This window comes from Garra rufa, chromosome 21 (assembly GCF_049309525.1).
Source record: "Garra rufa chromosome 21, GarRuf1.0, whole genome shotgun sequence".
NCBI lineage: Eukaryota > Metazoa > Chordata > Actinopteri > Cypriniformes > Cyprinidae > Garra > Garra rufa.
Window position 1 is genome coordinate 4,470,837 of NC_133381.1, and position 27,856 is coordinate 4,498,692.

The 27,856-nt window shown below is 33.1% G+C and overlaps 1 protein-coding gene across 1 annotated transcript in view; it reads left to right on the forward strand.

Annotated features, from left to right (window-relative positions):
* The window catches only part of LOC141295622 (kelch-like protein 29), a 150,759-nt gene that overhangs the window by 6,840 nt on the left and 116,063 nt on the right, over positions 1 to 27,856 (forward strand). Inside the window, exons 2-3 of the mRNA XM_073826869.1 lie at positions 11,546 to 11,693; positions 14,769 to 15,248. Coding sequence (XP_073682970.1) covers positions 11,546 to 11,693; positions 14,769 to 15,248 — 628 coding nt within the window. The remainder of the gene's footprint in view (positions 1 to 11,545; positions 11,694 to 14,768; positions 15,249 to 27,856) is intronic.

The window sequence follows — 27,856 nt, forward strand, 5'->3', positions numbered from 1 at the left end:
TTACAAAAAGTTTTGGCCTGTGCAGTTTTTTTTTAATCTAAATTGACTTGTAAATAATGGTAAAAAATAATTTAATTTTAATTTTAATTTAATTTAATTTAATTTATTTGTTTTTTTTTATTTGGGGCCTATACAGGTTTTTTATGTTTTTGATAGAAGTCTCTTCTGCTTACCAAAGTTGCTTTTATTTCATCACTTTTACCAAATGTTTATCATAATTTAATTTCAAAAATATTTTATTTTGTTTTATTTAGTTTTTTGTTTTGTTTTGTTTTTACAAAAGATTTTGGCCTGTACAGTTGTTTTTAATCTAAATTGACTTGTAAATAATGGTAATTAAAAAAATATATAATTTTTATTTTAATATTTTATTTAATTTTTTTAATTTGGGGCCTATACAGTTTTTTTGTTTGTTTGTTTTGTTTTTGATAGTCTCTTCTGCTCACAAAAGCTGCTTTTATTTAATCAATTTGATCAAAATTGACTTGTAAATAATGCTCATTTAAAAATATATTTTTTATTTTATTTTATTTTATTTATTTATTCAAAAATTTTGGGACTATATAGGTTTTTAATGTTTTTGACAAAAGTCTCTTCTGCTCACCAAAGCTGCTTTTATGTCATGAATTTGATCAGAATTGACTTTTTCAAAAGTATTGTTTTATTTTATTTTATTTTATTAATAAATAAAGAAATGCAAATATAAATGAAATGCAAAGTATATAATCAAGTATCGTTAAAAGCATTATTATTATTATTTATTAAATAATTTTGAGAATTTTGGATTGTTTGTATATTTAAAAAAAAACTGGTTTGGTGTGTGCGCATATTTATTTAAATTCTTGAAGCAGAAATATATTAATGGAATATAAATAAATTAAAAAGTGAATGTATAATAATACCAAAATAAACAGACTTTCTTCTTTATATGTTGCTGTTTTTTTTTTTCACACATTGCTCATTTAATGCATTTCATTTTGGCTTTGGTAAATTTTCTCCAACTGGCTTGTGTAGGTAAAAATGAACCCTTACCAGTATAATGACCAGTTTTGCCCTTGGTTTGCTGCCTCAATTCAAAAATTCACTTTGACTGAATTGATTTCAGAGGCATTTTGTGTTTCTCTTCTTGTGAATCTCAGACAGTCTGGATGAAGCCAGACATCAGAGAACAGGGCCGTTGACTTTGAGACCCGTGTATTTCTGCCTGTCATTCATAAATATAGCAGTGTCCCTCACAGGTCTGAAGAGCCGTGACCCTTTTAAGAGCCGCGTCTCCTCGCTGTTGAAAATCATCTGCAGCCGCACGCGCACAGAATTCATCTCAAGGTAAAGCGGCACCAGCCTGAAGCCTTTTCAGCGGCCAAAGGCACAAACCGAAGGCCAAGAGTTCCTCCTTTGAACCTTCAACAAGGAAAAGACACGCCGCTCAGGAAGCTGCTTTCTTATAAAATATCGCCTCGGTTCCCATCAGCGGGAGACCACCACGGATGCCCGTCTCTGAGGATGTTTTTAAAGACGCCGCAAGCCGTGAGGAATCGCAAACTTACTTCGCAAAGCGACCGTCCTGACAAATGATGGATCATCGGCTGCTGGCGCCGCGGGAGCCGACGCTTCTGCCGGGTGAGGAAGAGGCTTCTGTGTTGACAGCAGAGATAGGAATAGCAAATAAGAGCATGACAGTGCGGATGCTGTATTTGGCTTTGTGAGAGGCGGAGAGCGATGCTGCCCAACGCCTGGCGGATTAGGATGGTGGAGGACAGCCATCCGCTCGAATGGAGACGGCTTATTTGACTGCGGGAAGTGATCCTGCGCACACGCCGCCGGATGGAGGATGAGCAGAAGCATGCTGTGGCTGTTTGACAGGCCCTCGTACAGTAACCAGCACGTGCCATTTGAAGAGACCTCGCTCTGAAGAGACGTCTGTATCATCTGCGTCATCCCAAAAAGGCCTACGGTCCAATTTTCAACCTTTTCTTAGAATTTCCCAACTGTGTTTTGCTATGTAACATCCAAAAGCAAAAGCCGTGTTGGGCAATTTTTGTTTTCTTTAAAAATACATTTGTTTCATATATAAAATATAAAATATTAAAAAATTAAAAAAAAATTAAAATTGTGTTTTTACCTTTTAAAAAACATTTGGGGTACAGTTTGTTTTTATTTTATTTATTTATTTATTTATTTTTGGTTGGTGTTTTTTCATCTAAGCTGCTTTTATGTCATCAATTTTATCTAAATTATTATTATTATTTTATTTATTTATTTTTTATTTGGGGCATATATAGTTGTTTTGTTTTGTTTTTACAGAAGTCTTTTTTGCTTACCAAAGCTGCTTTTATTTATCAGTTTTATCACATTTGACTTGTAGATAATGTTAATTTTAAAAGTAATTAATTTTTTTTCTTAATTAATTAATTCTTTTTTTTTTCAACATTTAGGGCCTGTACAGCGTTTGTTTTGTTTTGTTTTGTTTTGTTTTTTATCAGAAGTCTCTTTTGCTCACTAAAGTTGATTTTATGTCATCAATTTCATCAAAATTGACATGTATATAATGTTAATTTAAAAAAATATATATTTTATTTTATTTTATTTAAAAAATTTGGGGCCTATACATTTTTTTTTGACAGAAGTCTCTTGTGCGTACCAAAGCTGCTTTTATGTCATCAATTTTATCAAAATTATTATTATTTATTTATTTAAAAAAAAAAATAAAAAAAAATTTGTGGCCTGTATAGTTTTTGTTGTTGTTGTTTTGACAGAAGTGCTTACCAAAGCTGCTTTTATGTATCAGTTTTATCACATTTGACTTGTAGATAATGTTAATTTTAAAAGTAATTACAATTTTATTTTTATTCATTTAATTAATTTATTTTTTAACATATTTTTTTTTTCAGAATATTTTGTTTTTTTGACAGAAGTCTCTTCTGCTCACCAAAGCTGATTTTATGTCATCAATTAGATCAAAATTGACTTAAAAAATAATTTTTACAAAAACATTTTAGCTTTATTTTAATTTAATTATAATTTTTTTTTTTTTTTTTTTTTTTTTTTTTTTTATAAATTTGGGGCCTTTTTTGTTTTTGACAGAAGTCTCTTCTGCTCACCAAAGCTGCTTTTATTTCATTTCATTTCATTTCATTTTATCACAATTGACTTGTAAATAATGTTAATTTCAAAAGTAATTAAATAATTTTTATTTTATTTTATTTTATTTTATTTTATTAAAAATTGGGGGCCTGTACAGGATTTTTTTTAAATGTTTTTGACAGAAGTTTCTTCTGCTCACCAAAGCTGTTTTTATTTCATTTCATTTTATCACAATTGACTTGTAAATAATGTTAATTTCAAAAGTAATTAAATAATTTTTATTTTTTTATTTTATTTTATTTTATTTTATTTTATTAAAAATTGGGGGCCTGTACAGGATTTTTTAAAAGTTTTTTTGACAGAAGTTTCTTCTGCTCACCAAAGATGCATTAATTTCATCAATTTTATCAAAATCAATAATATTGATTTTATAAATATAAATAATGTTAATTCCAAAAGTATTTTATTTTATTTTTGATTTTATCAAACATTTAGGGCCTGTACAGGTTTTATGTTTTTGACAGAAGTTTCTTCTGCTCGCCAAAGCTGCTTTTATTTCATTAATTTAATAAAAATTGACTTGTTTATTTTATTTTATTTTATTATTTCAACACAAATATTTTTTCCAAAAAGTTGGGGCCCTTTGCTCACAAAGACCTTCCTTATTTGATCAAAAATACAGTAAACAGTAAAAAAAAGAGAAAGTTATTCGTTTCTGTGATAAAAGCTGAAAAGTTTCATCATCATTCCTCCAGTCTTCAGTGTCACATGATCCTTCAGAAATCATTCTAATATGCTGATTTGCTGCTCAAGAAACATTTCTTACTGTTATCAATGTTAAAATTACTAGTGGTGCTTCATATTTTGTGGAAATTCCGAAATTACTGTTGCAGATTCCATTAGTCTGTGTGAAATTAGTTTGCAAACAGGTACAGTATACAACCATCAGTTTTGTTTTGTCCATCTTTTTTAATTCTGATCATGCATTCTGACCTTGAAAGTGAGATGTGGCATGCATAGCGTTTCCTCACGACTGCTCTTCATGCACAACCCAATACAAAAATGTAAGTATTTTAGTAAGTCTGCTTTAGTCAACCTAGAAATGTACAGTAATATTTGCCGTTTGGCTGCGCCTGCAGGGACATGGAAAGCGAATGCACGCAGGACGGCTGCAGATGAGCGCATGTGAACTCCACCGCTATTGCTATCATGCTATCATAATTCAGCTTGCTCTCCTGGTGTACTTTGAAAACTTCAGCAGGTCACTTTCAGTAAACGAACCACCTATTTCCCATGAAGTCTAAACGTGCGGCTCTTGCCTGGGGGACATAGTGGAAAAGCTGTTTCTGGACTCCAGCTAATATTCGTACATAATCATGACATGAGCGCCATGTTGTCCGCATTTAAATTGCTAAGAGCTGCGTGTTATACCACAGGTTTTGACGTGGCACACGAGGGAAATTATAATTGTAAATGGTTTTATTTTTCCGCAGGTGAGGTTTTGTCCACAGCTCTAGACGTTTCGCTGAGGACTCGATTAGCCACTGGCTGTTGACCACGTCTTCAGCGACTAGTGAAGTGGGTCAAATGTGTCATTTTGGGGTTAACATGTAAGGGATTACCGCTACATACAGTCATCTGCTCACAAAATAAACTCGAGTTTGATGTTGAAGAGTCTTGTAATCCTGAAACTGGCCCTCTGGGGGTTTTGGTGGATGATTCTGTCAGTGTTATTAGGAGGTAAATGATGTGCTTTTATTTTCTGCTGTCTTCTTTATAGTGCTCGTAAATAGGCATAAACCATAATACCATAAAAGGGGATCAATCTTTATGTGTGTCACTGCAGATAATACAAACGCAAATTGGTGGCTTTATGTGGATTTATGAGTTTATTTAAGAAATATTGTCCGTATTTTACCCTGAAATCAGTAGGAAAAATAGGAAAATGTATTTGATGTTGATTTGCAAAACTGCTTTAAAAAAAATGTCTCATTTATTTATTAAAGCTTAAAAGTGCAGATGTTCCCTCAGAATTGTTTTATAAATCTTTCAAAAGCATTTAATCTCAGATAGAAAGTGATGATTTTGAGCCAAAATTGGCTTAAAAATAATGTTGTAATATTTCTAAAGGTTTTGTTTGTTTATTTTAGCTACAAAGTGTAGATGTTCCCCAAAAATTGATTTAAAAAATCATGTCATAATGTTTTAAAAGTACTCTTTTATTTATTACAGCTAAAAAGTGCAGATGATCTCTCAAAATTGGTTTACAAATGATGTTGTAATGTTTCAAAGGCATTTTTTCTCAGATAGAAAGTGATGATTTTGAGCCAAAATTGGCAATAATGTTGTAATATTTCTAAATTTTTTGTTTATTTATTTTAGCTACAAAGTGTAGATGTTCCTCTGAAAAGTGGTGTAAAAAATAATGTCATAATGTTTTAAAAGGACTCATTTATTTATTAAAAGCTAAGAAGTGCAGATGTCCCCTCATAATTGGTTTATAAATCTTTCAAAAGCATTTAATCTCAGATAGAAAGTGATGATTTTGAGCCAAAATTGGCTTAAAAATAATGTTGTAATATTTCTAAAGGTTTTGTTTGTTTATTTTAGCTGCAAAGTGTAGATGTTCCCCAAAAAATCATGTTTTAAAAGTACTCTTTTATTTATTACAGCTAAAAAGTGCAGATGATCCCTCAAAATTGGTTTACAAATGATGTTGTAATGTTTCAAAGGCATTTAATCTCAGATAGAAAGTGATGATTTTGAGCCAAAATTGGCTTAAAAATAATGTTGTAATATTTCTAAAGGTTTTGTTTGTTTATTTTAGCTACAAAGTGTAGATGTTCCCCAAAAATTGATTTAAAAAAATCATGTCATAATGTTTTAAAAGTACTCTTTTATTTATCACAGCTAAAAAGTGCAGATGATCCCTCAAAATTGGTTTACAAATGATGTAATCTTTCAAAGGCATTTTTTCTCAGATAGAAAGTGACGATTTTGAGCCAAAATTGGCAATAATGTTGTAATATTTCTAAATTTTAGCTACAAAGTGTAGATGTTCCTCTGAAAAGTGGTGTAAAAAATTATGTCATAATGTTTTAAAAGCACTCATTTATTTATTAAAAGCTAAGAAGTGCAGATGTCCCCTCATAATTGGTTTATAAATGTTGTAATGTTTCAAAAGCATTGATAGAAAGTGATGATTTTGAGCCAAATTGGCTCAAAATATTTTTTTATTTTTGTAATATTTCTGAATTCTTTATTTATTTTGGCTACAAAGTATAGATTTTTCCCTCAAAATTGATTGTTGTAAGAATTTAAGAATACTGTCATAATGCTCCAGAAAAATGTATTTCAACTAAAAAGTGCAAATGTTTCCCTCAAAATTGGTTTAAAAATGTTTATTATAATGTTTTAAATTTTATCTCAGATAGAAAGTGATGACTTTCTATCAAAACATGCTTTCAAATATTGTAATATTGCTAAAGTTTTTGTTTCTGCTGCAAAGTGTAGATGTTTCCTCAAAATTGGTTTAAAAATAATGCTGTAAGGTTTCAAAAGTTTTTTGTTCATTTTAAATAGAGTGCAGATTTAAAAATTTTAATTTTAAAATTTTAAATATTTTTTTTTTCCATTTTTGATTTTTTAAGTGTAATGTAATATTTCTGAAGCTTTTATTTATTTTAACTTAAAATGCAGATGTTTTATCATAAATTGGTTTAAAAAATAATGCCATAATGCTCCAGAAATATGTATTTCAACTAAAAAGTGCAGATGTTCCCCCAAAATGTAAAAATGTTGTAATGTTTCAAAAGTATGTTATCTCCGATAGAAAGTGATGATTTTCCACCAAAATTGGCTTAAAAATGTTGTATTTTTGTTTATTTGAGATACAAAGTGTAGATGTTTCCTCAGAAATCACTTTCTATCTGAGGTAAAATGCTTTTGAAAAATTACAACAATCCAATTTTTGATAAAACGTCTGCATTTGAAGTTGAAATAAATAAAAGCTTTAGAATATTACATTACATGTAAAAATCAAAAATGGAAAAATATTTAAAATCTTAAAATTAAAAATTTAAATCTGCACTCTTTATTTAAAATAAACAAAATACTTTTGAAACATTCCAGCATTATTTTTAAACCAATTCTGAGTGAACGTCTACACTTTGCAGATGAAATAAACAAAAACCTTTTTAATTACAAATTTTAGATAAAGAGTGCTGATTTTTCACCAAAATTGGCTTAAAAGTAATGTAATATTTCTGAAGCTTTTATTTTATTTACGTGTTTATTTATAACTCTCCCAAACTTTGTATTTCAACAAAAAAAAAAATTTGATTTGAAAATAATATTGTAACATTTCAACCTAAAATGCAAATGTTCTATCAAAAATAGTTTTAAAACAATGTCATAATTCTCCCAAATATAGTATTTCAGCTAAAAAAAGTGCTGATGTTCCCCTAAAATTGGCAAAAAAATATTTGATTTTTGATTTGAAAAATGATATTGTAACGTTGTACAAGTATTTTATTTTATTATTTATTTTATTTTTTCATTTATTATATTTCAACACTCTCGTCACTGTCACGACTCGTCATGATAGTCAGCAGTGCTGTCCAAATGTAAGGAGAAAATAGACTTGACACATTTCAGCTCCATGATGTTATATTTATTCAGCGATCTCACATGGAATATTCCAGATACAACTTTTGACAAGTTTTAGTGAATGTAGGTGAATTTCATTACTGTTCTCTCCCCTGTCAGCGATACCAACATGCATCTCTATTCTGAGCTGAAGCAACCGCTAGAGGAAGTTTCAGATTTCTGCTCTTTCCATACGGTTGAATCATTTTTTAATGGCGTTCATATAAAGCGTGACGCGGTCCTGCTCAGTCCTGCAGCCTACAACGAATACTTCGGTCCTAATATATTATCACTCCAGCATGTGGCTATTAATAAATAAGTATTCTTTGCGTGTTTCACCGATCTGTGGATCTTTTCTTCTTTCTTTGTACTTTCATCTCATGCCATTTGTCCTGCGCACCTGCTCTGAATCATTTGAGTGTGTGAGCCCTTCATTTGCTTCTTAGCAGTGACTTAGAGTTGAATTGTATTCAGATTGTAGACGATACACAGACCAGCACTGAATTCCACAGATAGATTCCTACAGAATTGGAAAACCTGTCATTCATAACATTTCAAGTCCTTTCATGTTTGTGTATTTGTTTTCCTGCTGTTGATTAAATGCTGGTTAAACAAACTGTGTGCAAATCATTTCACTGTCAGACATGCAAAGTATGTTACAGTGTGTGCACTTTATGACTGTTTACAGTTTGAAGTGTTTTTGGTCATTTTATTAGATGATGAAGTTAAAAGCATTTTAGCAATGGCATGCTGGGATGAGGAATCTGTGTGATTTAAGGAATGTTGAAATACATTTTTCACATTTAAACAAATGTTTTTCAGGCTTGGCATTGACAAACCCAACACCCACACTTGACTCTAAAGAGGGATCTTTTCATGTTTTCTTCTTTTTATTCACAGTTTTGAAATGCATATGAAATAAAAGTGGCATAAAATCAAAAAGACGTTTAGGATTTGTTTTCAGGCACTTATTTTTTGCTTATGGAACAGCGAGTTCTGACAGCGGCATAATAAGATCCGTCTTTTGCAGACACAGAAGATGAATATGAATTAAAAGGCTTTGTTTCCGAGTAAACAGAGTTTGTTGTTGTTGTTGTTGTTGTTGGCTCACAAAAATATTATGCAAAATGGCTGCTTTTAATTACACTGACATAGGAGATTTTTATCCCTTTTTGGTGACTGCATTAATCTGATTTTGTATAAACAGAAATGTCAAATGTTTCAAATAACTTTTGTGAAAAAAGTCTACATATGGGTGAAATAATATTCCATTGTCATTCAGCATAACAGATATATTTATGTAAAAATTAAACGACGTAGAGTTCCAGTCAAAAGTTTTAAAAAGATTTTTAATGTTTTTTTTTTAAGTCTGCATTTATTTGATCCAAAGTACAGCAAAACAGTGCAATTTAGAAATATATTTAATATTTAAAATTTTATTTGAATATGTTTTAAAATGTAATTTATTCCTGATTTTAAAGCTGAATTTTTAGCATCATTAGTCCAGTCACACGATTCTTCAGAAATCATTCTATTTTGCTCTTCTAAAAACATTATTATTATTGTTATAATACAAAGTACAGCAAAAACAGTAAAATTTAGATTTTTTTATTTTATTTTTATCACGATCCTTCAGAAATCATTCTGATATTTTAATTTGCTGCTCTAAAAACATTTATTATTATTATTATTATTATTATTATTATTATTATTATTATTATTATTATTATTATTGTTATTGTTATAATACAAAGTACAGCAAAAACAGTATAATTTAGATTTTTTTATTTTATTTTTATCACGATCCTTCAGAAATCATTCTAATATTTTAATTTGTTGCTCTAAAACATTTATTATTATTATTATTACTATAACTATTATTATTATTATACAAAGTACAGCAAAAACAGTATAATTTTGAAATATTTTTACTATTTAAAATTCTATTTGAATCAACTATAAAATGTAATTTATTCCTTATTTCAAAGCTGAATTTTTAGCATCATTAGTCCAGTCACACGATCCTTCAAAAATCATTCGATTTTGCTGCTCTAAAAACATTTATTATTATTATTATTATTATTATTATTATTATTGTTGTTGTTATTGTTGTTGTTGTTGTTGTTGTTATTATTATATTACAAAGTACAGCAAAAACGGTAAAATTTTAATTTTCTTTATTTTATTTTCATCACAATCCTTCAGAAATCATTCTAATATTTAAATTTGCTGCTCTAAAAACATTTATTATTATTATTATTATTATTATTATTATTATTATTATTATTATTATACAAAGTACAGCAAAAACAGTAAAATTTAGATTTTTTTTTTATTTTTATAATTTGATCCTTCAGAAATCATTCTAATATTTTGATTTGCTGCTCTAAAAACATTTATTATTATTATTATTATTATTATTATTATTATTATTATTATTATCCAAAGTACAGCAAAAACAGTAAAAACATTTATTGTCATTATTATTATTTTGAAAACAGCTGAGTAGATTTTTGAATAGAATAGAAAGTTTAGTAGAACAGCATTTATCTAAAAATAGATTTTTTTGTAACATTATAAATGTCTTTATCATCACTTTTGATGAATTTAAAGCATCCTTGCTAAATAAAAGTATTAATGTCTAATATTTCTTCTGCGTTTGAATGGTATAGTTTATAATGTTAACAAAGCTTTTTATTTCAGATAAATGCTGATCTTTGGTTCTTCCTTTTTATTTATCAAAGAAATCAATAGTTTTAAATATTGATAATATTTTTATTAAAAAATATGATTATGATTTTATTAAATAATGATTTCTGAAGAATCATGTGACACTGAAAACTGTAATGATGCAAAAAAAATCTAGTTTTGATCACAATAAACTACATTTTGAAATATATTCAAATAGAAAACAGTAATTTTAAAAAGTAAAAATAACTAATTTTAATTAGTTCTTGCTGTACTTTTAATCCAATAAATGCAGACTTGGTGAGCAAAAGAGACTGCTTTTAAAAAACATTAATAATCTTACGGTTATACTTAATTATATAATTGTATTATTATTATTTGTTGTCGTCTGTGAAGTATTTATGTAATGCTTCAAGCCCCAACTTCTTGCTTTGATGAACTGTATTTGTCTCACCGTTTAATGGGATCTTGAATAAAATCTAATTGTTGATTTCATAATTGCAAGCAAATTAGAAAATATAATATTAGCCAGACCAATTAATCAGCCAATATTTGCCCAGTTAGCTTCTTGAGTGTCTGTTTTCATATTGAGTTATTATTCTGTAAATACTGTGATAAGTAAATGTTCATATAATAATACGTGCTTTCATAAATGATTTGTTAATGCTTTTGGTTGAGCATCACACTGTAGGTTACGTGCATGTTAATATGTTTAAGAAATATTCCATGTTGTGAATGTGGAAACAAGTAGTCTGTCCATTTTCATTTAATTTTAATTCCTATTTTCAGCGAAGTGATTAAAAGTCCCCCTCGATCCTGCAAAACTTCTTTCCTGCCCTTTGATTTACAGTCAATGCGAGGCAGATAAGAATTAATTAGTAAAATGTTCTCTATATAGACCTCACTTTCTTGCACCCAGTCAAATTGCTGGGGGCCGACCTTGGATTTTCCTGCATTATTGATGGTTCTAATCTAGAACAGCGGCGTAATTAAAAGAGCGAATGGAATGGAATATTAACAAAGCGAAATGATGTACCAGTGTCTGGCAAATGGGCTGTAATTGGAAACGTAGATGGTAATTAAAGGCTGGTTGTGTTTACTCGAGACGTTTCTCTCGTTGAAACAGGTCTCTGGGCACCCTTCGGCAGACACGCAGACTCAGGGCCAGGTCCTGGCTAATAGCGTCCGCTGGGGACAAACACCCATTAACCAGTCCACGCCCTGGGACACGGATGAGCCGCCCGCAAAACAGATGAGGGAGAAAGATATCGCAGGTAAAGAGCTGAAAGCGAAGCCCACAGCACTGTGATAACACCTCTTGTTTGTTATCTTTTCATGCATGCATGGCTTGATTGATTGCTCCAAGTGGCGTCAAATTAGGCGTGGGCGATGTGGGAAAAATATCATATCATATTGATTTTTTTTTTTTTCAGGCTGGAACACAATTCGCAGTCTTATCACCATTCTTTTTTCATGTTGCTTTTGTAAGTTACTGAGCAGTACAGTCAAAGTTATTTCGCTGTTTAAAAATATGTGACCCTCGACCACAAAACCTCCAGTATATTTTGTAGCAATAGCCAAAAATACAATGAATGAGTCAAAATTATTGATTTTTCTTTTATGCCAAAAATCATTAGGATATTAAGTAGGGCTGGGACACAATTAATCGCGATTAATCGTGTCCCAGCCCTAATATTAAGTAAAGATAATGTTCAATGAAGATATTTTGTAAGTTTCCTACCATAAATATATCAAAATGTAATTTTTTATTGGTGATATGCATTGCTAAGAACTTCATTTGGACAAATTTGAAGGTGATTTTTTCAATATTTTCTTTCTTTTTCTTTTTTTGCACCCTCAGATTCCTATGGAACCTGTTTCCGCCATTAAATAATAAAAATTAAAAAAAAACGTTTTTTTTTTCTCAATTGCGTGATACAAACTCGCAATTCTGAGAAATAAAATCACAATTGTGTAATATAAACTTGCAATTCTGACTTTTTTTTTCTCAGAATTGTGAGATATAAACTCGCAAACCTGAGAAATAGTTGCAATTGCATGATATAAACTCACAATTGCGAGGTATAAAGTCGTAATTCTAAGATAAACTCACAATTCTGACAAAAAAAAAAAACAGTCAGAATTGTGAGATATAAACTTGCTATTCTGTTCTATTCTTTCTCTTCTTTTTTTCCTCAGAACTGGACTTTATAACTCGCAATTGCAGGTTTATTTCTCACAATTCTGAGAAAGAAGGAATTGCTTGATAAAAAGTTTTTTTTTTTTCATTTAATAAATTCTGACTTTATATATGACTTTATAACTCGGAAATGTGCATTTATGTCTCACAGTTCTGAGAAAACTCTCAATTGTGAGTTTATATTGTGAGAATCTCAGAATTGTGAGATGTAAAAGTCAGAATTACCTTCTTTTTTTTTTTTTGATTCAGTGGTGGAAACAGGCTTTTATAGATTCCAGATTTTCCAATAGGTGTAACTCAGCCGAATGTCGTCCTCTCCTAACAAACCATACATCAATGGGAAGCTTATTTATTCAGATCCTGATTCCCAGATTTCTGACCCTTATGACTGGTTTTGTGGTCCAGGGTCACATATAACAAGAAAACAAAACATGTAAGAAAAAGTTATGATAGACCAACATATGGGTGGGTGATATAACCAAAATCACATTTCAGTTTATTTAATGTTAAAATATAAACAAAGATTCAAATAGCAAACAGTAAGACATACAAACTAAGGAAGATAAAAGATATTTTTAATTATACACTGGTCAATTTTTCAGATTTTTAGCTTTTCAAAACATGTTGTTCCAGACTAGTGGAAAAAAAAAACATCCAAAAGATATATTTACATGTGTATTTTAATGCACGTCTGTAGATTTCTATTACAGCGCATCTGTAAAGGCCGACATTTTTTTTTTTCCTTAGAAAAATAGTAGCACTTACATGCACAAATTTAACTGTTTTATTTATTTTATTCCATCTGAAAGTCGAATAAATAAGCTTTCCATTGATGTATGGTTTGTTAGAAAAGAACAATATTTGTTTGAGATGCAACTATTTGAAAATATGTAATCTGGGTGTGCAAAATACTGAGAAAAAATTGTCCAAATGAAGTTCTTAGCAATGCATATTACCAATCAAAAATTAAGTTTTGATATATTTACAGTAGGAGATTTACAATATGTCTTCATGGAACATATTCTTTACATAATATCCTAATTAATCCTAATTAATTGGCATAAAAGAAAAATCAATCATTTTACCTATACAGTGTATTTTTGGCTATTGCTATAAATATACCCATGCTACTTAAGACTAGTTTTGTGGTCATGGGTCCCACATGATGAAAGTTTTTACACATTTGAACATTTTATGCAACATTATATTTATTAAAACATAGTGGAAATGTGTTTTTCCTGGCTGTTGACAGTATTTTCTGATTTGAGGAGTGATTTAAAAAATGATAAAAACATATATCAAGAATGCAATCCAGAGGTGTTCAGCTGGGGTTAGGACTTGGCTTTATGCAGACCAGTTAAGTTCTTTCACACTGACTGAATCAATCATTTCATTTTGAAACCTTGTCTTATAGACAGATGCATTGTCATAGAACAGAAATGGGCCATGTTCAAACTGTTACTAAGCACACAATTCCCTAGAATATCATTATATGCTTAAACATTAAGATTTTTTACTTATGGAAATAACTAAAGTAGTCAAACCTGTTCATTAGAAGGGGCTGTCCCATAAATCAGTGTTAATTTTGACAGCAAATTTTGATTTAGTTTTAGTCATATTATAGTCATCTGAATGGTTTTTAGTTTTGGTCTAGATTCAGTCGACTAAATATCATAAGATTTTAGTCAACTAAATCTACAGAATTGAGTTCTCTTTTGCGTTGTCAAATTTATCCATATGTCTGCTCTTCTGTTACTCCCAGAAATTTTTGACATTTTCAACGTTTTATGAGATGTGCAGCAAATGTATGCCAGCTTATTCAATAAATTCATTCTGAGTGAATCTCTTCCTAAATTGTCCCTCCCTAAGATTGTCATCTCGTTGTTATTCGTTGGCGAAAATGTCAATAGATTTTCGCCATAGCTTTTGTCATTCAAAACGATTTTTTGTTTCGTTATCGTCTTGTTTTCGTTGGTGAAAAATGTCATTGACAAATTATTCGGCAACGAGATTAACACTGATATAGATGATGATCAAACAGCAATAGATCTGCAACTAATAAATAACAGACCTTGGAGATGAGACATTTTAATTGCTCAGTCTAATCACATACTTCTGCTTTGAATGGATGTTGTTTCACTCTCTGCAGCTCCTCTGTGGCCACCGCAAGTCGCTGCCGCCGTCAGCCAGGCTGGACTCTTGGCGCACACGTATGCCCTGCCACAGCCTCCAGTTTACAGCCAGGGCGCGACGGTCCAAGCACCAATCGTCGGCGTGACGCCGGTGCTCCAAACCCCCCATCCACAATTGCCCACACACTACCAACTCCCACAGCAGCCTTCACAGCCAATGACCAACATGGTCCTCAACGTCCAGAGCCAATCTCTCGCCGTCGGCAGCCTGCCTCCAATGCCCAGCGTCTGCCAGGTCGCCCATCCCGTTCACACGGTGGTGGGCAACGGCCACTTGACGCATCCCATGGTGCAATCCGCCACCATGAGCTCCTCAACACTACCCACCAACGTGCCGCTGACGAACGGCCAGCAGGAAACCACCAGTAACGGCTTGCAGATGCTGAGAACGGTCGGATTAGGGAAATACGAATTCACGGACCCATGGCATCCCAAAGGTAAATTATATTTCAGCCACAAATCATTTTGCAAAGTGTTCCTAGCCGTCATAATGTTTTGTTGCGCTCCTCTAGTCTCTGAAAGAATCACTCGCTATCTCCGACCTGCGCAACTTGATGATCTTGAATATATTTATTACTTCCCTGCCTTTCACTTTCAATAAAACCAGCCATTCATCAACACCCACAAGATGAGACAAGTCGGGCCTTTCTTTTGCTTTTGTTTTCCTTTCCTACCCAACCAGTGGAAGTTTCTAATGATTTCATGAATTAGCTCCTCTGATATCCAGCGCCCAGGAACTATTGTGAAGATCAAATAAATTTACGGGGCAGTGGATGCTTTTACAAAATTGTTGGTGAGTTTGAAATGGCAGAAATAATTTCCATATAAATGGAAACCTTATGTAAATATAGTGTAAATGAATTCCAGTTCATATATCAACACAGTCGGGACAGGCAAGTTTAATGTACCATAGCTAATTTCTTAGGAATGATTTATTAGGGGAAATAAACTTGTGGCGTTTTAAGTAACTTGAGGAAGTCTCAACTTTTCCTGTTCTGTTTTTGGACTCTCATTCTTTATATTATTCCATATAAAAATGCAATACGATTATTCGAAAGAAACCACTATATAGTTATTGTGTGATATTGTGCCCTAAAGCTCTCAAATCACCTTGAGTTTCTAGCCAGCTACAGGCATAAATCTATTTCTCTATCTCCCTGTATTGAATGTCATGTTGAATCGTGTGAGGTATTAATCTTCTGAAGAGAAGAGAACATAGGGCGAGTTTGCTGCCCATTTATCTGCTTGTAATTGCTTCTAGGGATGATGGGAAATCAAATGCCAAAGGCTTTGTTCGTTGAATATTGACAGTTAATACTGAAATTTACAGATTAATAAGAACTGGACATTAGTGGGTACTCTTTCATCTCAACAGAAATGGCATCTCAGCCCATTATGGTTTTATTGGTTTGTGAAAAGATGGTATTTCGTACTAGAATCAGACCTGAATGAGTTGCTTTAAAGATTTTAGAAAGGCTGAAGAACTTTAAGATGCATTTGCAACTAACAACTGCTTTATTGGATGTTTTAATGGGTTTAGGGAATGATTTTGAGATGATGGCATCAAAAAACTGGCTTTTGCATGTAGAATCGTGTTTGATTAAATAGAAAAATTTGTGTAGGATTGTCGTTAGTGGGTTTAGGTCATAATTTTGAGAACACAGAAACAGAAAAACTGGTTTTGAATGTTTGATTAATAAAAAAATGGTGTAGGATGGATGTTGGTAGCTTTAGGGCATAGTTTTTAGATGAAAAAAAAACTGGCTTTTGCATCTACGAAAGTGTTTAAATGATTATAAAAATGGTGTAGGATTGACGTTTATGGGTTTAGGCCATAATTTTGAGAAGATGGCATCATAAAAAGTGGCTTTGGGATGAACAGATGTTTTATAAAATAAAAATTTAATTGGTGTAGGATTGATGTTAGTGGGTTTACGGCATAGTTTTTAGATAATAGCTTCAGAAAATCTGGCTTTTGCATGTAGAAAGGTATTCAAATGAATAAAAATTGGTGTAGGATTGATGTTAGTGGGTTTAGGTCATAATTTTTACATAATAGCATTAGAAAAAAATGGATTTTGCAAGTAGAAAGGTGTTCGAATGACTAAAAAATGATTGGTGTAGGATTGATATTGATAGTTTTAGGACAGTTTTTAGATGATAGTTTCAGAAAAACTGGCTTTCATGTAGAAAGGTGTTCAAATGACTAAAAACAATTGGTTTAGGATTGACGTTAGTGGGTTTAGGTCATAATTTTGAGAAGATAGCATCAGAAAAACTGGATTTTGCAAGTAGAAAGGTGTTCAAATGACTAAAAACAATTGGTGTAGGATTGACATTAGTGGGTTTAGGTCATAATTTTGAGAAGATAGAATCAGAAAAACTGGCTTTAAATTGGTTGATTAACAAAAAATGGTGTAGGATTGATGATGGTAGCTTTAGGGCATAGTTTTTAGATGATAGTTTCAGAAAAACTGGCTTTCATGTAGAAAGGTGTTCAAATGACTAAAAACAATTGGAGTAGGATTTATGTTAGTGGGTTTAGCTCATAATTTTGAGAAGATGGCATCAGAAAAAGTGGCTTTTGGATGAAGAAAGCTGTTTTATTTAATAAAAAATAATAAAGTTGGTGTAGGATTGAAGTTAGTGCGTTAAGGTCATAATTTTTGAGATGATAGCATCAGAAAAACTGGCTTTTGCTTGTAGGAAGGTGTTCAAAAAATTGTAAAAAATAAAATAAAATTGGTGTAGGATTGCTATTAGTGGCTTTAGGTCATAATTTTGAGAAGACAGCATCAGAAAATCTGCCACTGGATTAAGAAAGGCGTTTTATTAAGTACAAAGTGTCTAGGATTATATTAAAACATTTTCCAATTCGAAATTCTAAGTACATTTCACCAAGTGCCAAGCAACACATAATTAAATATGAATATTTGAAGTAAAAACTTGAATAATAACTCTTCCTTTAAACATTTTTTCAGTGAAAAAGGTGGACGTTTTCAAGTTCACCTGATGCAACCAGATAGCTTAGTGAAATCAGACTATATGAGAAATGTGATGCTCTGCTGCAGACCCCGGCATTTGAGTAGCACTGCGAAATGGATAGATGCATAAATTTATGCTGAGTTTTGGCCATTCCTCAGACAAAGACTGAGACTTTGCAAAATGCATTTGAGAAAGTAAGCAATTTGATACAATGCAGGAGGAGCTGAATGCAAACAAATGGCGTCGGAAGCAGACACGCAATTGGTGCACACATATATTTCAAATAAAAGATTTGAAAGATTTAGCCTGGATAGATTTATTAGGAAGGGTAATGTGTTATTCAATGGCATTCTTGGGTTAGTGCGTTTACTTGTATGCATTTTATTGGTTCATGCATTTCATGGGAATAAAACCCATGACCTTGAGCTACAGAATAGTGTGGAATAAAGCCCAAACTGATAATGTTGGTGCTATTGGACTCTTTCTGAGTCGCCAACTGGTCATAATAGATTGCGCTGCCCATTGACATGAAGACTTGCTTATTTTCTCTTTAAAACCAAACCATACATCTGCTTCATGAATCCAAAGTTCTCCATGTCTCTGTAAGTGTCAAGTCTTCATTTATCGAGCCCCATGTGCTGCAGTGTGGAAGCGTATCTCTGACAGGTCGGGTTTAGGATGAATTATCACAGCTTTATCTCTCTAAACAGTAAAAGCTGCTCCACGCAGCTTGATCTGCTCCTCCTCTCCTTCGAGAACAAGAGAGACGTCCATCACAATCTGACCTGATCCTGCTGCAGAAATGCTGATTAGTGCCTTGACTTAGATTAGATGCATTGATTTTTCGTAGTGTTCGCCAGGTCCAGCTTGACTATTATTGCTTCTATTTAGAGTTAGAGATTTAAGGTTTGAAATTAAACTTCAACACACAATGCAATGCACCACGGAGTTGAATCCTTCCTTAAATTGTGCAGCAAATCAGAGGGGTTTTTTTCCCCCCACTTGCGATGTTTGAATAACACGTGCACTGTGTTCTTGTAAGTGCGTGTGTATTTATAATTGATGAAATCTAAAGTGAAATACTGAGGTTGAAAGGTGTCTGTTTATAGACATGAGAGTGTGATAATTGCTTCAAACTGATGACATCTGTTATTTATGTCATGTTAATCGTGTTATGTTTATGCATAATGGATATTTTGCAATGCATTACATAGATAATAGACCTATGAGTCTGTTTTAATGGATTTATGGTAAAAACCATCTTGGAAGAGAAAACTTCATGAAAGTTTCAAAGTCTAGTGAGATTCCTAGTTGCGATTCAGTCAGAAGGGCTTTTCCAGAAGTTAGGCAGGTAGGCAGACACCTTCTTTTGGAGAAAATTAAGTATACTTACTATTCAATTGTTAATAAACATACCACTTTAACCTGTAATCCTAGCCTAAAATCTAGCTTTTGATTGTTAGTTTGACATGTAGTTTGTTGCAATTAAATTTGACCTCTTTACCGGCTTTAGTGTGCTCTATCTTTTCAGACTGATCCGACTTATGGTTTTCATAAAACTGAAGATTAAAAATCATACAAATCCCATACTGCCCTCCAAAGGCAAAGTACAGTAACTACGCGAACACTGAAACTGAAAAATGCCTTTAAATTTTTTGACAGCTAGTCAAACACTCTCATTTCTCCGAAACAACGCTCTCGTTTCTCTGAAACAGGACAAAATTTAACCAGGAGACTTTGCCACGAGACAAAACAGTTGTCACAAAGTCCATTTTAAGCCTTAATTCAATTTTGACCAAATGTGTAGTTACTGCGCTTTGCCTTTGGAGGGCAGCATAGACTTCCATTGAGGGAATGTTCAAATGAGCCAAAACTATTCAAACTCCAACTGTCAAAGTTCAAATTAGAACTCCCGGAATCCCTTGAGACTGAATCAAGCTTCCCTTCTATCAACTATTTCAAATCCATTCAAATTTCTATTCGATCTAATATGTCTAAACTATTTAACTATCTAGCCTAGCAACTAGCAATCATGCTAGTTACATGCTAATCACGTTAGTAACATGTTAGTAACAATCTTTTAGTAACGTTAATAATGCTAGCAACATAAGTCGCTTGCTAATCATGCTAGAAACATGCTATTAACTTGTCAGTCATGCTAATGCATGCTGGTAACTTCCTAATCATGCTAGTAACATGTTAATCATGCTAGCATCATTCTAGTCGTTTGTTAATCATGTTAGAGACATGCTAGGAACTTGCTAATCATGCTAGAAACATGCTAGCAACTCGATAGTCAGGCTTAAACATGTTAGCAACTTGTTAATCATGTTAGAAACATGCTAGCAACTTGTTAATCATGTTAGAAACATGCTAGGAACTTGCTAATCATGCTAGAGAGATGCTAGTAACTTGTCAATCAAGCTAATGACATGTAATTAACATGTTAATCATTAATCATGCTAGGGACATGCTACCAACTTGTTAATCATGTTAGAAACATGCTAGCAACTCGATAGTCAGGCTTAAACATGTTAGAAACATGTTAGCAACTTGTCAATCATGCTAGAAACATGCTAGAAACTTGCTAATCATGCTAGAAACATGTTAACAACTTGTTAATCATGTTAGAAACATGCTAGCAACTTGCTAATCATGTTAACTCGGTAGTCAGGCTTAAACATGTTAGAAACATGTTAGCAACTTGTTAATCATGCTAGAAACATGCTAGAAACTTGCTAATCATGCTAGAAACATGTTAACAACTTGTTAATCAGGCTAGAAACAAATTAGAAACATGTTAGCAACTTGCTAATCATGCTAGAAACATGTTAGCAACTTGCTAATCATGTTAGAAACATGCTAGTAACTTGCTAATCATGCTAGAAACATGTTAACAACTTGTTAATCAGGCTAGAAACAGATTAGAAACATGCTAGCAACTTATTAATCATGCTAGAAACATGTTAACTTGTTAATCATGTTAGAAACATGCTAGCAACTTGCTAATCATGCTAGAAACGCATTAAACATGCTAGAAAAATGTTAAAAAGTTCTTTAAGCTTTTACAGCTGCTTTAAACTTTCAAGCTAGGCTTTCTCAAGCCAACCTAAAATTTGTCTTGACAATTTTTTTTTTCCAAATTTATTCCGAATTTATGAGGGTCCATTTCATTTAGGATGCAGCCTATACAGGCAATAGACAGCAGACACCAAGGTACGCTATGTTTCAAAAGTTTGAGGTTGATGAGATTTGTTTTAATGCTCACCAAAGCTGCATTTATTGAATCAAAATACTGCATAAAATGTGAAATATTATTACCATTTAAAATGAGTGTTTTACATGTGAATATATGTTAAAATGTAACTTTTTAGCATCATTGCTCCAGTCACATGATCGTTCATTCTAATATGCTGATTTGCTGCTCAAAAACATTTTCGATAATTATCCATGTTGAAAACATGGTGTAATTTTTTTAACATTTATGAAGCATTCATTTAATTTTAGTTCATTTTTAACATTTTATTTTTTAATTCTTTGATAAATAAGAAGTTCATAATAACAGCATTTATTAGATTTTTCAACATAGAAATATCTTTACTGTGTCCTTCCGTCATTAAAAAGCAATCTTACTGATCTCAAACTTTTGAATGGTAGCTTAATAGGTTTCAGGACAGAGTTATAGTGTATATTGTAGCTTTATACATTACATTTCAGTTAGGAAACTTCTGTTGTTATGTGTGTTTTTGGTCATTTTGAGTTTGTGAGACTAAATGCTTCTAGCCACACAAGCTCAATTTCATGCATTATTGCTTTCCAGAACGTGTCAGAACCTAAATCCTAATGCAACGTGACTACAAGTCACATTCTGAGCATTGCCACAAGGGACAGTATAGCGATCATTAGCATAAACTGTCTACAGTCGCTTTTCTGTTTCGGGCAAACTACTATCAGGGCAGGGCAGGGATTTGAGGAGAATCTTTAGAAAGTTGGTGAAAGTTACTGTTGACATTTAAATAGCAGCTATCCCCATAATGTTACATCTGTTTTAATGTAATGTGAAGGAAATATCACCCTGTGGACTGCTGAGGTTTGTTTGCATGCTTGTCAAGTATTTGCATCTGCTAATGTGCATAAAACTTAGTTTTAAGTACTGTTAGACTGAAATTCAGCACATACGTTACTGATGCTAATACTACCAAAACAAATCATAAAATGAAAAAGATGCTCCAGTTTTTGGTGCATTTGTTATTGTAAACATTTGGTAACATAGTTGTGTTTTCATCTAACGTTGCTGTATCACTTATATACTTTTAAGAAAGTGCTCCTAATCTCAGCCTGTTACCTGTATAAAAGACACCTGGGATCCAGAAATCTTGCTGATTGATAGGGCATCAAATACTATTTTCACTCATTAAAATGCTAATTACTTTATAACTTTTTTGAAATCCGTTTTTCTGGATTTCTAGTGGCCAGAAGTTTGAAAGAATTTGTTTTTGTATGCTTCTGAGGAAGCCACTTATGCATATCAAAGCTGCATTTAATTCATCATAAATACAGTACAATTTTGAAACATTAATACAATTTAAAATGGCTGTTTTCTATTTGAATATTTTTTTTTTAATATATTTCTGTGACGCAAACCTGACTTTTCAGCATCATTACTCATTGTCAGCGGCATGATCCTTCAGAAATCATCCTAATATGCTGATATGCTGCTCAAGAAACATTTCTGATTGTTATCAGTGTTTAAAATTGTTCTGAAAATATTAATTTTGAATAATGTGCACTGAGAAGTCATTCACAATAAGATCAGGAGCATGTCTTATAAAAGTACATTGTCAACATAAAATTAAATGTGAAGTATCATGTGGAGAATAATAACAAACACTTTCAATAGTTCCACTTTCTCGCATCAAGAACTGCGTGCTTGACTTAATCTGAGAAAAGAGAGATGCTACAATAGTCTCATTCAGATAGCTCTGGTTTATATGCATGTATTCTGACCTTCGCAGTGTGTGGCCTGTCAGAGATCGCGCTTGAGAGCTCCTCATCTCATATCTATAGCTCCATTGTTATCGATTCACAGCTCTTTTGTTCTGGAAGGACACATTTCATGAGCTTCGCCGTTCTTTCCAGTTCCACCGAGAGAGGAAAGTGCTCTTGGAGGATCGACAGACTGGATCGGATGAATATATTTGTTCTCGCCGTCTCACGCCATAACACTCTTGAGCCATTTAGACCCATCTTTATGTCTGTTAAATGTCAGTGCAAAGAAAAATAAGTGCCTTAAAGGGATAGTTCATGCAAAAATGAAAATTGCTGTTAATATACTCACCCTCACTCCATCCAAGGGTCGGCCGATATGTGTTATTTAGGGCTGATGCCGATACCGATTATTACCGATATTTTGAACCAATGCATGTCTGGTGTAAAAATGAAAATGAATGTCAAAATGAAGTACCAAGGGCCCTGACAAAAACTTTCTTTAAAATTATTTTATCGACAGATCTGTTTTGAAAATGACCAATAACCATAAAAATGCTTAATATCGGCGCCGATAATCGGCCCCCCTAAACGAACATATACAGTGAGGAAAAAAAAAAGTTGATCCCCCTCTGATTTTGTACGTTTTCCCAGTGACAAAGATTTGATCAGTCTATAATTTAAATGGTAGGTTTATTTGAACTGTCAGAGACAGTCAGAGTATTTGATCCCCTATCAATCAGCAAGATTTTTGGCTCCCAGGTGTCTTTTATACAGGTCACAAACTGAGATTAGGAGCACTCTCTTAAAAGGAGCGCTCCTAATCTCAGTTTGTTACCTGTATAAAAGATGCCACAGAAGCAATCAGTCCGTCAGATTCCAAACTCTCCACAATGGCCAAGACCAAAGAGCTGTCCAAGGATGACAGGGACAAGATCGTAGACCTACAAAAGGCTGGAATGGGGCTATAAGACCACAGCCAAACAGCTTGGTGAGAAGGTGACAACAGTTGGTGTGATTATTCGCAAATGGAAGAAACACAAAATCACTGTCAATCTCCCTCGGTCTGGGGATCCATGCAAGATCTCACCTCATGGAGTTTCAGTGATCATGAGAACGGTGAGAAATCAGCCAAGAACTACACAGGAGGATCTTATCAATGATCTCAAGGCAGCTGGGACCATAGTCACTAAGAAAACAATTGGTAACACACTATGCTGTAAAGGTCCCCCTGCTCAAGAAAGCACATGTACAGGCCCATCTGAAGGTTGCCAGTGAACATCTGAATGATTCAGAGGTGAACTGGGTGAAGGTGTTGTGGTCAGATGAGACCAAAATCAAGCTCTTTGGCATCAGCTCAACTCGCTGTGTTTGAAGGAAGAGGAATGCTGCCTGTGGCGCTTAAGAACACCATCCCCACCGTCAAACATGGAGGTGGAAACATGCTTTGGGGGGTGTTTTTTCTGCTAAGGGGACAAGACAACTGCACCACATCAAAGGGACGATGGACAGGGCCATCAAGTCTTCAGTGAGAACCTCCTTCCTTCAGCCAGGGCATTGGAAATTGGTTGTGGATGGGTATGACCCAAAACACATGGCCAAGGCAACAAAGGAGTGGCTCAAGAAGAAGCACATTAAGGTTCTGGAGTGGCCTAGACAGTCTCCAAACCTTAATCCCACAGAAAATCTGTGGAGGAAGCTGAAGGTTCAAGTTACCAAACGTCAGCTTTGAAACCTTGATGACTTGAAGAGAATTTGCAAAGAGGAGTGGGACCAAATCCCTCCTGAGATGTGTGCAAACCTGGTTGTCAACTACAAGAAACGTCTGACCTCGCTGATTGGCAACAAGTGTCTTGCCACCAAGTGCTAAGTCAAGTTTTGCGAGGGGTTTAAATACTTCACTCAGTAATGGAGATTGAAAGTTATTTTGCGTTTCTTCCATTTGCGATTAATCGCACCAACTGTCTAATTCTCACCAAGCTGTTTGGCGATGGTCTTGTAGCACATACCAGCCTTGTGTAGGTCTACAATCTTGTCTCCTTGGACAGCTCTTTCGTCTTGGCCATGGTGGAGAGTTTGGAATCTGATTGAATGATAGCTTCTGTGGACAGGTGTCTTTTATACAAGTAACAAACTGAGATTAGGAGCACTCTTTAAGAAAGTGCTCCTAATCTCAGTTTGTGACCTGAGTAAAAGACACCCGGGAGCCAGAAATCTTGCAGATTGATAATAGCATTTTAAAGAGTTTTTGTCAGGGCTCTTAGTAATCTTAATTTTGACATTAATTTTCATTTTTTACACCAGAGATATGCATCGGTTCAAAATATCGGTAATAATCGGTATTGGCATCAGCCTTGAAAAACACATTAGGAGCATTCCTTTTAAGAAAGTGCTCCTAATCTCACCCTGTTACCTGTATAAAAGACACCTGGGAGCCAGAAATCTTGCTGATTGATAGGGCATCAAATACTATTTTCACTCATTAAAATGTGAATTAATTTATAGCTTTTTTGAAATACATTTTTCTGGATTTCTTTGTTGTTTTTCTGTCTCTCACTGTTCAAGTAAACCTCCATTAAAATGACAGACTGATCGTTTCTTTGCCAGTCGGCAAACATACAAAATCAGCAGGGGATTAAATATTTTTCCCTCACTATAGGTGACTTTATTTTTTCTTTAGTAGAACTAAAAGAAGATTTTTAGCTGAAACCTGGTCCTTGGTGATTCATAAAATACTAGTCAGCAGCTACCAGCACCTAAAAATTAAAAAAAAAATAGCACAAAAATACAGGCAAGATAAAATGAATACATGTGGCTCCTGATGATATATTGAGGTCTTATGAAGCAAAACACCCAGCCTGTGAAACTGCATGAAACTGAACATTATTACCTGTAATCCCTTTAAAATCCCTAAGGATATCGTTATGGATGTACGGCGAGCTCTTGTTTTGCACAGGAGCCGATGATCTCGTTCTCCAGCATGAATTTGTGCTTCGGAAGAAGCAAGAAAGTCACAAAGTGTGCTTGCGTTTCATTAGTGACCTAGAAATTGTGCACAAGCTTCAATATTTCTTTTTCATTTTCTTTGCCTTCAGTTTGTAAAAGTTTATTTCCAGGTTGAAATGGAACAGCCTGAGCTTTTTGGACCCCGCTGTACGCCGGAGTGTGCTTTACCACAAATGATTCATGCGCAAATGTTAATAACAATTACAAATACGTTAATTTTCCTTTAAAATCTCCCTTCGTGGTCCCGCTAGACTGCCCTGTGCTATTTTATGATTATGGTCTCCTCCAGAGAACACTGACCCACTTAAATAGAGAATAATTTCCTGCCATCCTTGCTATCCCTGGCTCAAATTAATAGTGAACATTTTAGGCAGATAATCGCTTGTCCTTTTCCTTATTAGTTTGTCAGACGTCTGCGGAACAGCTGTCAGAGGCGTGTGACGTGTTGCTCTAATGAAGCTGAGACGCTTACACCAGCCAATTATTCAAATGACTGCGTTGGGAAGCCAGCACATGAAATGCAGAAGTGACTTTGAATGTGTTTATTTTCAGAAGCGCAATATCCTTTGTTGCGCAGAACTGGGTCTCGTCGTATATCAGCTGTTGTTTGCGGTCGCTTCTTATTAGTCATGACTACCTGTCGCCATCGCGCCGCCCTGCTGTTTCAGGGGCTTTGGGAGTTGAAGAAGTTATTCCAGCACAGAAAATCTTTCTGCTTTGGGTTCGGAGATGATTAATTATACATAAACCGTGTCAGGTATGACTCATGCGTATACTCACCTTATAATTAGAATTTGATGAGCATAATTTCCTGAAAACGAGGACGTTTTGGACTAATCTTGGACCTGAAAAGATCATCACTGGGGAACGTTGTAATGTTTACCAGAAAGAAAAAAAAATATATATATATCTCTATTTTTAACCTGTTTTATCTCTATAAGCCTATTTTTAGGGAAAATATAAAATTATGAATTATTTATATTATTAATATAACTTAATTATTAATGACTTATGATTCAAATCATACACATGCAAAATATTAATATTAATACAATATATTTAAATGCAAATTTATATATAATTAAATGGAGACACTGCAGGCAAAAATGCTGTTTTTTCATGCACCTGTCAAATTTAATATTTTGGGCTTTTTGGTTTTTCATAAAGTGTTTTTTTTAGACTAGTGAAAAGAAAACACCCAAAAGACACTGCTAAGTGTTTCTATTTATAGCACTTTATCTATTTGTGTCAATAGATTTCAATTACAATACATATTTTTAAAGGCTGTTTTCTCAAAATGAGTTTTTTCTCCTACACTGAGCCATAAATCTCCACTTCAGTAGCACTTACACACACCGAACTTTTACATTTTTATTCCTGTCTATATTCTGAAGGTTTTTACAGAGGGATTTATTCATATATAATTAGCTTGATTTTATACAACATTTTATTCTTCCAAAAAAAAAAAAACATTGTTTTCTGTCTGTTCTAAATATTTTCTGAATTATGGAGTGACAAAATGAGAAACCCATAAATTTCAAAGAATTTTGAAACTGACTTCATCCAGTGTTTAGATTTTGGTACTAGAAATGCATGCACATTAGCGCATATTTCATTAAATGATGGGTCATTTGCATATTTAACCTAACATTTTAGAAAACTTGTAATACAAAAAATGTTTGCAATTATCAATGAGATCAATCAACTCGGTAAGTAAGGCGATAACTACTAGTTTTTTTGTTTTTTTTTTAATATTAAAACCAATATGTGACCCTGGACCACAAAACCAGTCTTAAGTCGCTGGGGTATATTTGTAGCAATAGCCAAAAATACATTGTATGGGTCAAAATTATTGATTTTTCTTTTATGCCAAAAATCATTAGGAAATTAAGTAAAGATCATGTTCCATGAAGATTTTTTGTAAAATTCCTACTGTAAACCTATCAAAATGTAATTTTTGATTAGTAATATACATTATTAAGAACTTAATTTGGACAACTTTAAAGGTGATTTTCTCAGTATTTAGATTTTTTTGCATCCTCAGATTCCAGATTTTCAAATAGATGTA